This window comes from Phascolarctos cinereus, unplaced genomic scaffold (assembly GCF_003287225.1).
Source record: "Phascolarctos cinereus isolate Bilbo 61053 unplaced genomic scaffold, phaCin_HiC Scaffold_726;HRSCAF=1367, whole genome shotgun sequence".
Classification (NCBI taxonomy): Eukaryota; Metazoa; Chordata; class Mammalia; order Diprotodontia; family Phascolarctidae; genus Phascolarctos; species Phascolarctos cinereus.
Genome location: NW_027556098.1, coordinates 294,273,142 through 294,288,510, shown reverse-complemented (window position 1 = coordinate 294,288,510; position 15,369 = coordinate 294,273,142). Strand labels below are relative to the sequence as shown.

Here is a 15,369-nt window from a genome sequence, read left to right as displayed (position 1 = left end):
ATCAACCATCCAGGTTGTCTTGGGCTGGAAATTTGTTTTACTCTGTCTTTTTGTGGCTTCTGCTGCTTCAGAATTTGTTTAGAGCCATTTTTTATTAGTATTTGGAGGGGTCTGGTGGAGAACTCAAGAAAGTCACTGCTTTCACTCTGCCATCTTGGCTCCGCCCCCCTCAACTCCTTTTCTGCTGATTGTTAACAGTTGCAGGAATGATTCTGTTAAGCATCATTTACTTGAATTTTAAAAGTTTATTCTTCATTGTATTGTTTAAAATGGGGGCAGCTAGGTGGCACAATGGATAAAACTCCATGCCTGTAGTCAAGAAGACCGGAGTTAAAAGCCAGCCCCAGATACTTACTAGCTATGTGACTGCGGGCAAGTTGCTTAACTCAGTTTCCTCATCTGTAAAATAAGCTGGAGAAGGAAATGGCAAACCACTCCAGTATCCTTGCCAAGAAAACCCCAAATGGAATCACAAACAGTCATGACGACACAACTGAAAAGACTGAACAATAACAACAAATTGTTGAATATGAATTCACTTGTCATCCAAGCATATGAAAGAGGTGGCTATAAGGATTTTTTGTATTTCATGGTATGCATAAACTTCCATTTTGTACTGGCAAGGAAAAGACCATCTATAGATGGTTTGTAAGCTACTTATTCAGTATTAATTTTATAACTCTTTAAGCTACTCAACAGCAAAAAGAAGGTTTCATGTGACTCTGAGGCCATTTTGCTTCCCTTAGACTAACTTAGCCTAAACTTAAGTGAGGCAGAAAGCACTACGGGTCCTTGGTCCTAAAATATGGAAGGAACGGGAATCAACTAAGAGAAAAAAGCCAGCCCAAGTGGCATGACAGGTAAAGAACTCTCAGCTCTACACCTTTTTGGTTAAGGAAGGGAGTTACAAGTGGGAATTCTTCCTGAGCCAGGAAGAAATAGTATTTATTTATCTTTTCTCCAGGTTTTGAATTTGTGTTAAGGCCCATTTTGTAGAAGACTTTTAACAGAGAAAGAGGATCTCTACAAGCATCCTGAGTCTAAGAAGACAATCAGCTAGAAACTGTTCTGAAGACCACACCCAGACCAGAAGGCTGCATCAGATGATGACTAAGAACCACACTGAGCCCTAATTGTACAATTTTTTTTACTGTTTACTTTTTCTCTTTGTGTCTTTTATCTGTAAGGTATACTTACTAAAGGGGACTGCCCCCTTTGGTTGTGTCAGTGCATTGATTAATTTCTCCCTTTTCCCCCTTCTCACATTATTACCCATAATAAGCCCCAAAGTTATAAAATGTTTGCAACATCAGTTAGTGACTCATTGAGGAGACTTTATCTCTCAATAGAACCAAATGTGGGAATGTGAGAAATTAATTTCTCTCATACTTAATAACTAATTATTTAATCAGGATTAAGGTTTTCCCCATCTTCTATTTCCTTATCCAGAAACCAACCAGTGAGAGAACTCTCTCTTAAAGATCTATCTAGGCCAAGATCTAAAAAGACAGTAAAAGAAATTCTGAGTTTGGGTTAATGCTCATTGTGTTTGCTCAGACATATCTGGGAAAATGTGGATTCTCCCTTCCTACAAGGTGATATGGAAATCACTAAGTTAAGATTTGGATGATCCAAGTCACAGACCCCAAAGACCTTCATTTTATCATAGCCTTCCTTCCATTATAATATCTATTCTCTTGCTGACTAATCAGAGTTGATTTTCACCCACAGGTGCTTTTTTTCAAAAGACTTTGTAAATATCAAAGGTTTAAGAGGTTTTTTCTCTTTGGCTACCTAGGGGTCGATAAGCCCATTTGTGTTGAGTGCTTTCTACACATAGTCAATAAAACCGATATTCATTTGCCCAGAAACGTAGTCTTTCAAAACTTTTTCATCCTTACTGTCCTTTGCTAATCCATAGCTCTTTACACTGCATTATAATAGGCTTTGATCTCTGTTATGCATTCCTTAAGACTCTTGAAAAGCTAGTGTGCCTTACTAAACAATATAGAACCACAAAATCAGAGGAACACAATTTCAGAGTTGGAAGGGATCTCAGCAACAACCTAGTCCCTCCACTTGCTTTAAAAATAAATCTTTAATGCTATATCCAACAACCAGTCATCTATAATTTTCCTCCCTCCCCAGGCAGTCATTAATTCCACTTTTGGATAGCTCTAATTGTTAGAATTTTTTTTTCTTTACATTAAGTCTAAATTTTCTCTTTTGCAACTTCTACCTATTTGCTTATAATTCTTCTCTCTGGTCAATCAACTGATGATTCAAATATTAAAATATGCCAGACACTACACTAGATATTGGGATACAAAAACAAAAAAATTTTTAAAAATCCCTTTCCTTAAGTTTTTACGTTACTGGGGCCAGAACAGGGTGGGGTAGGTGTGTGAAATCAACCTGTATACACAAAAGTAGGAATAAATTATACGCAAATTAATTGCAAGGTATTTTGGGAAGCTGGAGGGCCTAGCAGCTAGGGGAATAAGGAGAAATCTCATATACCTAGGCACTCGAGCTGAATTTGAAGTAAGCCAGGAATCATAAGATCATAGACTTAGAACTACAACAGCCCTTAAGAGCCATCTAGCCCAAACCCTTCATTTTACACTTGACGATTTTAAGAGGTGAAGGTAAGAAGGGAGTAAAGTGCAGGCACTGAGGTAGGGGGGTTGGGGAGGGGCAAAAGAAAGGAGACAAAATAGTGTATGAAGAATCACAAGAAGAATAGTTTGCTTGGACTGAAGAATGAGTAAAGGTAAGTAAAGGTAAGAGATGGGAAGGTGGCCTGGTTGTAGCCCAGCTGTGTAGGGTTTTAAATATCAAACCAGGGGTGGAGGGGAAAGGGAGGTTGATATTTGATCCTAGAGACAATAGAGGGCCCCTAGTATGGGAGTGGCATGGTAAGAATTTTGCTGCAAAAAGAATATTGTTGTATATCCGTAGTTAGGGGGTGGGACATGGTTGATGATTTAGGACAGAAGCCTGAGGAGTAGTCAGACAAGTAGGTACAATGACTCCATTCCATCTTCTACATCACAGTCCTTCAAGGAAGTATCTACAAAGAGCAATGTGCTCCTGCTGCCTTTTTTTAGGTTAAACATACCAAGTTCCTTTCAATAATTCCCACAGAGCACAAACTCAAGTCCTTTCACCGTCTTGTTTGATCTGCTCCAGACACTCTTCAGCCTATCAATGTCATTTGTAAAACGTGGTGTCCATCATTAACATACTGTTGGTGACACTGCAAATTGGTTTAACCATTTTAGAAAACAATATGCGATTTTGTGAAACAAAAGACTAAACTTATATCTTCTATTTCAGAGATCTCACTACTGGGCATAAACTAATCTTATGCAGCACTTTCTCAGGCAGCAAAAAAAAAAAAAATTGAGAGCCTTGAGATAAATGTAAAGACCAGACTAATCCAGACTTTTCTGAATCACAAAACTCTAATACTGGATAATCAATTCTCCTCAAAGTTCCCATCATTTCTACCCCAGCAACCAGTTCCTCCCTAGTGGTGATAATCAGCTACAGAACAGAATTCCTCTGAGATGCTTCTTTCACCTTTTGAAAGATGAAATTATCATTCAGGTAAATTAAAATACAACAAAAAACAAAAACAAAGTCAGCTACTTTGTTTTGAGCAGTGCTGTGACTTGAACAGATGTTGAGATAATCAAAGTCCTCCACTCCAACTATATGACACCTCTTTTCTAGGTTCATAATCTTTCCCCTAACTCCTCATATAGTTTCTCTTTCTGTCCATGCCTATGACAAAATCACTTCTGTTATATTTACCTAAATCTAGCTCCACTGATCTCTAGCCAAAGGAGCTAAACCATGTTCCCCCATTCCCCTATCCTAGAGAGAATTCTCATTCCTAGATTTCTTCACATGAAGATGATTTCTTCATAGATATATGAATATAAGAGGCTGACTTGAGATGAAGGAAAATAAAACCAAAGTGGGGTCAACATTCAAAATGCAGTAGTAAGTGAAAAGCTCTGCAGCCCATCTGATGAATTTTCTGAATGAATCTCCATCTCCCAACTCAGCATTTTCACTAGTTGTCACCTATCCCTAGAATGCTCTCCCTTCTCATCTCCATCTCCTGGCTTCCTCCATGTCTTAACTAAGGTCTCACCTTCTGCAAGAAGCTTTTCCCAGTTCTCCTTAATCTTGGGCCCCACTCTCTTAGGCATCCCCAACTCACTCTATGTTGATCTCATTTGTTCACAGTTATTTGGCACATTGTCTCCCACGCTAGACTTTTGAGTTCCTAGAGAGCACGGATTTTTTTTTTTGGTCTGTTTTGTTGTTGTTCTTGTTGTTTTGGCATCCTCGGTGCTTCGGGTGGTATCTGACACCTTAATCTAGGCCCTTAATAAATGCTACTTGAGTGACTGACTAACTGAAATATGCAGAAGTAATAGAAAAATGCAGGGATAAGGGAATTAATATTTAGAAAAGTAAGTCTTAAGGTACTGAACACATTATTTCTTTGAGCTTTCTTGTCAGAATTAGGAACTGCTCTGAAGACTTGATAAGAGCACGTGCAATGGCTCAAAGGACGTTAGTTACTGAATATTAAAAGGAGAGCTCTCAAATAGATGAGCATAGCTGTAAATTGAAATTACCGGGCCAGAAATACACTTTATGTTCTTGACTTCAATGGTTTTGGTCCTATTATTCACCCTTTTAGCAGCAGCCAGAGGGCTGAGGTCCACATAATTCTCTGCTTAATTTCTTCCCATTTTAATTGGTAGGGATTTATGAAAATGAGTGAGCAGAATTACATGACATGAATAACATTTTAAAAATTCAGCACAACTGTTTTACTTTGTGTGTTCTTGTTGAAACAGAGGCTTTTTTTAAATTCAATTCGACAAATAGTAAGAACCTACTAAGTACATGGAATATACAAGTAAGAATATAATATACAAGGAAGAAAATAATATTGTCCCTGCCAGGGATATATAACCCCTATCCATGGGCCTACATTCTCCTAGGAAATATAACATGCACAAAAATAAGTAAATATAAATTAATTTCAAAAGAGATACTAACAACTGGAAGGATCAGAATAGACCTCATACAAGAAATGGTCCTTAAGTTATCTTTTAAAGGAATGGATATTATGGGGTGAAGAGGAAATGCTTTCCAGACATAGAGGATCAACAACTTTTGCAAAGGTATGAAGGTGGGAGATGGAATGTCATGTATAGAGAACACTTTCTAGGCCAATTTGACTGGAAAGGAGTACATGTGAAAAGCAGAATAATAAGAAATAAGGCTGGGAAAGCAGGTACACGGCCAGATTGTAGAGATCATTAGATGCTAGACTGATGGCTTTATAGTTTATCACAGAGGCAATGTAGAACAAATATTTTTTAACTGGGGAAAGGGGAAAATTCTTTTAGTAATATCACAGTTGTGTAAAGGATGGACTGAAGAGGAAAGAGACTGGAAGCAAAAATACTAAATAATAAGGAGACTAAAGAACATGCATCTAATTGAGAGATGATGAGGGATTGAACCACAGTTAGAGGCTGTGTGATTACCAAGAAAGGAATATATGTGAAAGATGCTGTGTGGGCATATTTTTCAGGGTTGTTATATAGTTATAAGTCAGGCAATATCATATGCTCCAAAGAATTAACGTTGCAGATCACCAAAAAGGTAATAGAAAGAAGTTCACTGTGTTTGAATGGTTAGTAACATATTAGCAATAAAAATTCCAGAAAAGAAATATCATAAGGAACATCATCAGAGAGCTCTATAACCAGAAAAAAGGGTAGTAAGAGGCATGCAAACATAATAAAGGGCCTACAGGTTCCCTTAGTGTCTACACAATGTCATCAGATCTAGAGCATGGCCCTTCATTCGTGAGTGGACCGACCCCCTGAGGAGGACTTAACGGGTGTTAACAGATGACACAGGCAAGAGTCTTACAGAAAAAGTGTGGATGTATTATAATCTGCACCACCACAGGAAAGACCTATATTAATGAGATCACAGATACATCGAAGCAATTACAGGTTGTTGTTTTGTTTTGGTTTTTTAACTTTCCTGCACCAAAGTTAATCCTATGATGCTTAACAGAGTTTAACTGACTTAATGGTGATTCTCTTTGGCCACTAACATTTTTTAAATGTCCTCTGAGCAACAGACATTTAACAAGTAATGAGGCACTGTGACAAACCACATTTAAACGAACATATTATATGAAGATGAAAGAAAACACTAAAAAGTTAAAAGTGAGTCATATTCTCAGTCTCTGAACAAAAGAGAAGATTTTATAGCATTTCTATGTGAAAATACACTTGCATTATAAATATTTTTAATTTATGTCTTTTGGTAGAAATGTATTTTCTAGGCACATATCTACACCAATTTTAATTTATGTTGGCTATCTGTAAGATGAGATTTTACTCAAGATAAAAAATAAAATGTACAGATGGTATACACTATGTCAAACACGTGAATCAGCATATTTTTCAAGGGAATATGATTTTAAAAGATTGAAATTCATACTGCAACTAGTGAATATGTTAATTTTTAAATTCCCTCCAATATTTTCATTCATTATAAAATATACCACCTCTAACAGTTAATGGTAGCTAAGTACTAAATAACTCACACCTGGTATTAATCACTAGATTTTACGAAATTTTTTAGCTGTCTTGGCCCCATGGAGATTCAATTTAAGCTTTAATAAATTAAGAAGCTTTGTTGTATTTTGCATAATTAATGCATCTAAATTTCTATAGTTTCATTTGTTGCAGATGTTAATCAAAGAGAAAATCAGATTACATTTTTGGGGTTCTATGCAAATTTATGTTAAATTACTGACAAGACTGATGCAAAGGATAAGACCTCTTTCATCTTCCTTCCTCTCATTCCTCAACTTAAGTATCTACCCATTCTCTCTTCTTCCTTAACTTGAGGCACTGAGATGGCATGTTACCAGTTGAGCATCACACAGCCAGTACATGTAAAACAAAGACTTGAACCCAGGTAGTCCTGACTCCAAGGGTGACCCTTTAACCCATATAAAACAACACCTCTCATTTGGAAATATTACCAGTTTAAAATCATGTGTATGTAGCACAAAACAGCAAAAATGTCATCCTTTTTTATGCAACGATTACTTAATTTTGCCACCAGTAACTGAATAACTAAAAGTACAGAAATCAATAGATACATAAATATTGACAATGATACTTTATAACTATAGGGAAAGAAGCTTACTCTAAAATTACTTACTCATACCCAGAATTTACAGATAATCAAATATCACATCTATTCATCCCTGGTAGGAAAGTCATACAGTATTTGGGGACTGCGGCTGGGGAATGGGGTGTCAGTAGCAAGCTTAAGGCAAGCTATGCCAAACTATTTTGCCATGATAACTTGAAATCAATTCTATATCAAATCCTTCAGAATTAGTTTATACGTGATACACACAAACTCAAAATTCATAGGAGAAAAAAATCAACTATTATATGATTGTTTTTGAATTTTGTTTAGCTGTTACGGATTTTATTTCAGAGAAAACCACTAAGCTAAACAAGAAGTACAATAATAATCCTACTGAATATAGTTATTCGAAATTCTGAATTTATTTTAAAACAAGAAAACCTATTCCTACTTACTGATATTTCTGCATGACTCTAAAAGTTATGAAGATTCTGAACTATGAAGGAGAATGAACAATTTAATTTTATGCTATTATTCATCCATCCATCCATCCATCTCCCAAATCTCTCTTCTAACCTTCGATTCTGCAAGCATGGTCACCTGTTGGACATTTTTAGTTGAATGTCCAGCAAAACCAGAATTTCTCTTCTTCCCAGTTTTCTTATTTCACAGAATCACAGAATGTCAAAGCTTTAAAGAATCTTAACATTTAGCCCAATCTCTGCAAGGAGAGCCTCATCCTATAGATGGTTAGAGTGTGAAGTGAATTGCTCAAGGCCACAGAGATACTGGGTTGCAAAGCCAAGACTAAGCTTTCTCACTGCAAGTCAAGCATTATTTCTACGACATTGTGATTAAATCTATTTTTATACTGGAAAACCTCTGCAACTCTCTATTTCCAGAATAATGGTATAACAAACAGTGGCTAATGCCTTCACTCCAATGCTTTTAACCCTTTCAGTAGAGGCTAAAATTTTAAGTTTTTAATGGAGATGGAGCTCTTTTTTTTTCCAGACACAAGTAAACAAACCAGTTTCAGGAGCTATTCAAAATGTAATCAAAATTTTACTTTAATATTTGTGCTCAACTAATGAGCAAGATTAAGTATTTACTAAAGCTCCAACATTTTCCTAATTTATCTGGGAAATTTACCGGCAAAACAAGACAGGGTCCTTGCCTTCACATGATTTACAAACTTGTTGTTGCAGTCAAGAAACAGAGACCAATCTTTCCCATACAATGATTGTAAATATATAATGTAGAAAAACAAAAAGATGAGGCTGAAAGATTAACAAAGAACTTTGCATATCACTAATTATTACATATATTTTACTCTTGAAAACCACTGGATATTATTTAAGTTTCAGAAGGCAATGGATACTATAACAGAAAGATGGTTCACAACCTACATTTGTTATTTCTCTTAAGAAGCACACCTGAAGAAGTTACCACATATGACTAGGTCCTGATTAGTACAAATAATGAGTCTTCTGAAATGACTGAATGTATCTGAATTCACAATATTTGAAGATATAATTATGTAAAACATTGTAATAATAGTTATTTAAAAATCTGAAAGCATTATAAAAATGATGCTAATAAGATTTAAAATAATATTTGTAGTATTTACACATATATTTACATGATAAATTACTATAAACAAAATGCTTTAACATCATTAATGCTGACGATATATGGTATTATTTAGTAGTAGTACTTATATAGCACTCTAAGGTTTCCAAAGCACTTTAAAGATATTGTCTCATTTTATCCTCTCAACAACGTCCTGGGAGGTGAGTACTATTATTATCCACATTTTATAGAAATGGAGCCAAACAGAGGCTGTGACTTGTCCAGCGTCACACAGCTAGCAAGTATCTGAAACAGGATCTGAACTCGAGTTTTCCTGACTCCAGGCCCAGCGCTCTATCCATTGCCCTGGATGCTTCTGATATACTGTTAGTGAAGCTGTGCACTGCTGCAGCAATTATGGAAAGCAATTTGGAATCACACTTTTTAAAAAGTGATTAAAATGTCTAACTGCTTTGATACAGTGATCTCATTGCTATACTACAGGGTTCATATCCAGAAAGAAATATCTCTTATACACCAAACTACTCATAACAGCATTTTTTTTAGTAGCAAAGAATTAGAAATAAAACAGATGCTCATCAATTGAGAAATAACTAATAAAATTGTGATACATGAACAAAATGCATTTTCACTGTGCAATAAGAAATGTTAAATATAAAGAACTCAGAGAAGCAAAGGAAGACTTTATTAACTAATGCTGAAGAAAATAAGCAGAACTAGGAAACAATAGACACAAAGGCTAAACAATGAAAATGGAAATACATACACAAACACATAACCCATAAAAAATTGAATGATGTTGTTCTAATAACCAAGCAGGGCTCTGGAGAGGAGAAGAGAAAATGTCTTTTATTCCTTCCTTTGCCTAGCAGTGTGACTGGATGTTGAAAATTGCAGAAACACTCCAACATAGTTCATATATTGCTAAGTTTTGCTGAATTGCACTTCTTTTTCTTTTTTTTGTGTTCTTTATCACAAAGAGTGAGCAAGGAAGATATAGTCAGAAATGAAGTTCACATAAAAACAAAAGATATCAATAACTTTTGTGTATGTTGTGTGTGTGTGTGTGTGTGTGTGTGTTTTAGGCAATTAGGGTTAAGTGACTTGCCCAGGGTCATACAGCTAGTAAGTGTCAAGTGTTTGGTCTGAGGCCGCATTTGAACTCAGGTCCTCCTGACTTCAGGGCCGGTGCTCTATCCACTGCACCACCTACCTGCTGCTACAATAACTTTTTTTTAAAAAAAGAAGTGAATTTTTGTTGTATGTGCAAATGATTATCAACCAGAATGATTCTGCTAGTCCTCTAATATTCTTTTTTAAAGAAGGAGAATAATCTTCCGGAAACTCATAGGTCCCCTTACTTTCTTTTGCTATCCTTTGTATCTAACATCATAATCCCTCCTGGAAAATAACTAGTGTGATCAGATATGTGATAACTAGCTAACTTAAAGAAGATAAGGTAGAAGTGCCCCACAAAGGTTGTATGAATGTACATTTACCCTTATTTAAAGATAAGGAATTATTTGATCGATGATCAAATATTTCACATTAATTACTTGAATAGCCTTTATTAAAAACCCACTCCTTGCTAGGTACTGGGCTAAACACTGGAGATACAAAGAAAGGGGGAAAAAAGTCCCCAAGCTCAAGAAGCTCACAGTCTAACGGGGAGACAACATACAAACAAACATGAATAAACAGAATACATACAGGATAAATTGAGCATATGACACAATACCTTCTCATGCTATTCTTGACTCCAGGCTTACTCATTTTTCCCTCTTACTGTTGATTTATCTGCTTGTAAGCTAGGTTTTTATTCAGGTTTTCTCACTTGAACTTTTGGTTCTTCAGCCTTTCTAACATTCTCCAATTCACTCAACTCTGTCCAACAGAAAAGACTGAGACTGATGGGTGTCGTTAGCTTTCATGCTTTTAGGGATATCTGGATCAGTTCAACAAGTGTCCCTACCAGAGTTAACTTTTAAAATCCACCTCTTACTTCTGAAGCTCTTGCCTTCAAGGGAAGGCAGAAATAATACCAATGCTTGGGCACCCAAAGTCTTCATTTTCCTGCTTAGAATTTCATAATCCCTAGAAATGTTTCCATATGCCTCTTAGTAGCATATATACTTCCATCTTCCTTCTGGTGATATATAAATTAATTTTTAAAAAGTTTGTCAGTATTTTACACTATTTAATAATGAGAGAAAAGCAGGAAACATTTTAGATTTGATCCCTATTACCCAGAATGCATTAGATGCTACGTTATAATTCTGCAGAAATATAAATCTGCCAGAAATGCCTCTCAGTTGCAGAAATATTGTCAAGAAGAGTGAGAATCTTTCATATGCAGAATCATAAGATTTCTAGAGTAGCTCTTAATTGAAAACAGGCCTGTGAATAATGCTATTTAGTACACTAATGACTTGGCACTAATGACATAGACTCTAGGTAACACAACTTTTCAAGAGAAACATTTTTCTTTATAGTCTGAAAACTCATTTTCCCCTGGAGTGTTAATAGGTAAATTCAATGAGGATTTTTTAATGTAGGTTTGTATCTATTTTACCCACATGACATTATGCAAATAAAATATCTACATAAGGTATTCAGACTAAGATATCTACTTAGATAATGTTAAAATGCTTTGCTACGGAGTCAACATTTATGAGACAACATTGTATGAGTCAACATTTAATATGACAGATAAAAAAAGATAATGCAATTTCAGATTACATTAAGAACTGCATATCTCCTAGGAATAAGGAGGTAATAGGCTTTCTATATTTTTCCTTGGTCAGACCACTTCCAGAGCATTATGTTGTGGATGCCGTATTTTTGGAAGGATATTTATAATCCGGAGAGAATCAGCAGAAGGCAACCAAGATAGTGAATTGCTTTTAGTTTATGCCATATGATGATTCATTGAAGGAGATAGAAAAGTATGTGTATCAGTCAGGTAGTATAAGTGAAATTTAATAGCCCAAGAGGCACACACATCAAGTGTTCTAGAGAAAGAAAATAACCACATTGATAGGAAACCTTTTGGAGGATTTCTGGGAAAACATGGCCAAAAGTTGCCCACGATGAAGGTTTGGATGGGTTTTAATCTGTACTATTGGAATGGCTACCCATTTTAAAGAGATTACAGATCCACAAAATTATTAAAGTAATTATTAGCTGTGCCTATTTTCTCAGTCTAATGATAACCATCTTTTTTTTTAAGAACAAAGCAAATGTGAAAGGCTTACCTGAGAACTAATCATATTCGTTGAGATGAACGAGCAATATTTGCAGGCAGGCCAAAAAAACTAGGTTTATCATCTTCTGGTAGCTTTTCAATAACAGCACGAAAGTCCTAAGTATAAAAAAATACATAAGTGCATCTTCAATAAAGTCTGCTCTTAAACCTAGTTAAATCAGTGAAAAAAATCACCAAGGGAAATCCAGCATAGTCGGTGGGGCTATGAACTCATCCAGCTATTCTGGAAAGCAATTTGGAACTATGCCCAAACATTAATAACCTGTGTATAATTATTAGAAGAGCAAAACCACTACTAGGTCTGTAACACAAAGAAATCAAAGGAAGAGGAAAAAGACCCTACGACAAAGATATATGGTTCTTTTTGTAGCAGCAAAGAACTGTAGACTTAGAGGATGCCCATCAATTGAGGACTAGCTGAATAAATTATGGTATTTGAATTAATAGAACACTATTGTGCAGTACGAAATGATTCAAGGAGTGGTTGCAGAGAAAACTTGGAAAAATTATGTGAATTGGTAAAGGGTGAAGTGAACAGAACTAGGAAAATAATTCATGCCACAATAATACTATTGTAAAGAAGGATTACTTCAAAAACCTTAAGAACTTTCATCTATACAATAACCAAGTATGATTCCAGACCAATGATGAAGCATACTACCAAGCTTCTTAAAGAGAGGTGATGGACTCAGGATCCAAATAAAACATTTATTCTTTGGACATGGCCAATGCAGGAATTTGTTTTGCATGACTACAATTAATTGTGACAAGAGTTTTGTCATTTTTTTTTTAACTGGAGTGGCAGGAATTGGAAAAAAAAGAAAAGTTTTTGTTAATTGAAAAAAAAAGAATAGTCTAACAACTTTATCAATTTATTGTTACAGATAATAAAACAAATGTTGAAATTAACAAATTAGTCAAGAGGTAAAATTTTAACCCAAGCTCAGGTTTTAATAAAGAAGAATAGAATAAATTAAACAACAAAAAAGGAAAGAAAATGCTTTTTTCTGTGTCTCCTAGGTCCATACAAGGTTAAACTTCTTTAGGCCCATTTTCCTTCTTTCTTTTCTTGTTTGAGAAAAAAAAAATTGTAGTGAGTCTTATTATAATTCTCATTCTAATGAGTTTTTCCACTCTTCTTTGTATACTTCTGCTTGATAATGATTATGGTACTTATTTCCTTGAATACTATAATTTATTCAGCTATTCTCTAATTCTAGAATATGTATATGCATATGTATATATATATATATATGTGTGTATGTGTATATATATATGTATATATAATTTCTTTTTACTATTACTAAGGCAGCAATTATGACAATCAGCTTTATTTGCATTTATATTACATTTGCATTTTGCCCCTCCAAAATGTTTGTATAACCAACAATTCTACCAATGATGTATTAGCATGCCTTTATCAACATAAGATTTTTTATCAATTTTAAATATATTTTGATATTCTATTAAATGAAATATGATACCTTAAGATTTTCTTACATTTTTCAGATTAGGGAATATTAGCAATTTCTATGAGACTAGCCATTTTTTTTCTAATCCTCATCATTCCTAAAGCCTGTCCAAAACAGGAATATGTGCAAGGGTCACAGCAATTTCAGCTTTCTCCTTGGTCTAGGATACCAAGAATTCTAATGAGGTAAAGACCTGATGAACTAACAGCAAAGAAAATTTAATCTCTACCAAGCTTACTCATCCTTCCACAACTGCCTACCACTACTCAGGCAGAGATGTAGAAGACCATCCATAAACTTATAACAAAATAATACTAATGATAAAAATAATAAATGATAAATACTAATTGACATTTATATAGCACCTACCCAGTACCAGACAAGGTGCAAAGCACTTTACAAATATTATCTCAGTTAATCTTAACAACCACCTTGGGAGGTAAGTCCAATTATTATCTACATTTTTCCAGCTGAGAAAACTAGGGTAAATAGAGATTACATAACTTGCCCAGGAGTCACACAGCCAGTAAGTTTCGGAGGCTGTATTTGAACTCAGGTTTTTCCCAATTCCAGGCCCAGTTCTCTATCCAATCTAAGACATAGCTGCACAGAATTATCTCCCTGGCTCTTCCCCACCCCACACTCAACCAAGTGCTATGGAAAACCAAAAGATAGAATCTTGCTCTTACTGGGACAGAAGCAAAAGCTCAGAGAGCTGAGGAACAGAGTGAACTGGGTCAGGACATGTGTGTGGCTGTGTTTCACTCCACTAAGTCTGAGGGGGAAAGCGCAGTATCCAGCTGAGCCCAGTTCTATTCCCCCAGAAGTCAGTTGGGGTAGAGAATAAGAATGGTGAAATATGAATTGTCCAGCATGGGAGAAAGCTGAGACAGTTTTCAGTTTCAGCCAACAAGGAAATCACAATCAAAGAGGAAAGTTAGAAAGTGCGCAATGGGGGGAAATATGAAGAGAATATACCAAAGATCTCAGGACGAAGAAAATTTAAAGACTTGGAGTATAAGCAGATAAATCAATGGAAAGATATTAATAAGAGAAGGGAATATGACCTCCAGATCAGCTCAAATAGTCCAGACGTCTATGGAATAAGCATTTCAAGTCAAAGGAAAATAAACCATTACCCACTGAAACAGAGGAACTTGTGGATTCCCAAAAGAGCATGGAACCACAGTAGAGAAATGAGAATTGTGAAAGAAGAATTTATCACCTACACAGCAGAAATCATTGGCAGAACAGAAAAACTTGAATTCACAGTGGCATGTCTCATTGATGAAACAAAAGAGAAAATAACTGATTGGGAATGCAATTTTTGAGGGAGAATACTAAAAGAAGAGAAACAGGAAGCAACTATGTTAAAAGAAAATATCTCCATGCAAGCAAAACATATTGGTCTCAAAGACAGGATGCATAGAAAAACAAAAACCTTAAGGATTATAAGTCTCCCAGAAGAATATGACAAGTCAAAAAAAAAAAACCTGATCAATTTAATGTAAGAAATAATACAAGAAAACTACAGGAACTTCTGAACACAAGGAATCTGAGCATTTTTACATGTAGTTCTTAATAGTATATACAGTGAAAAGAGCTTTGGAATCAGAGGACTTGGGTTCAAATCCACTTCTGATGATTACGGCTTGTGTGACTCAGGGCAAATATGATAAAGTATTGATTAAATAACTAGTATGGCACAGAGCTGGGCACTAGAAATACAAATATAATGAAAATAATTCTTATTCTACCAACAAGTAAAAATTTCATTCTTCCAAGGATTTAGTTGCCTATCCTAATAATTATTGTCAT

General features: G+C 35.3%; 1 protein-coding gene across 1 annotated transcript in view; it reads right to left on the bottom strand.

Annotated features, from left to right (window-relative positions):
- Positions 1 to 15,369, bottom strand: part of DYNC2H1 (dynein cytoplasmic 2 heavy chain 1) — a 370,089-nt gene that overhangs the window by 100,199 nt on the left and 254,521 nt on the right. Inside the window, 2 exon segments of the mRNA XM_020996144.2 lie at positions 12,069 to 12,083; positions 12,086 to 12,175. Of these exon segments, the coding sequence (XP_020851803.1) occupies positions 12,069 to 12,083; positions 12,086 to 12,175 (105 nt within the window).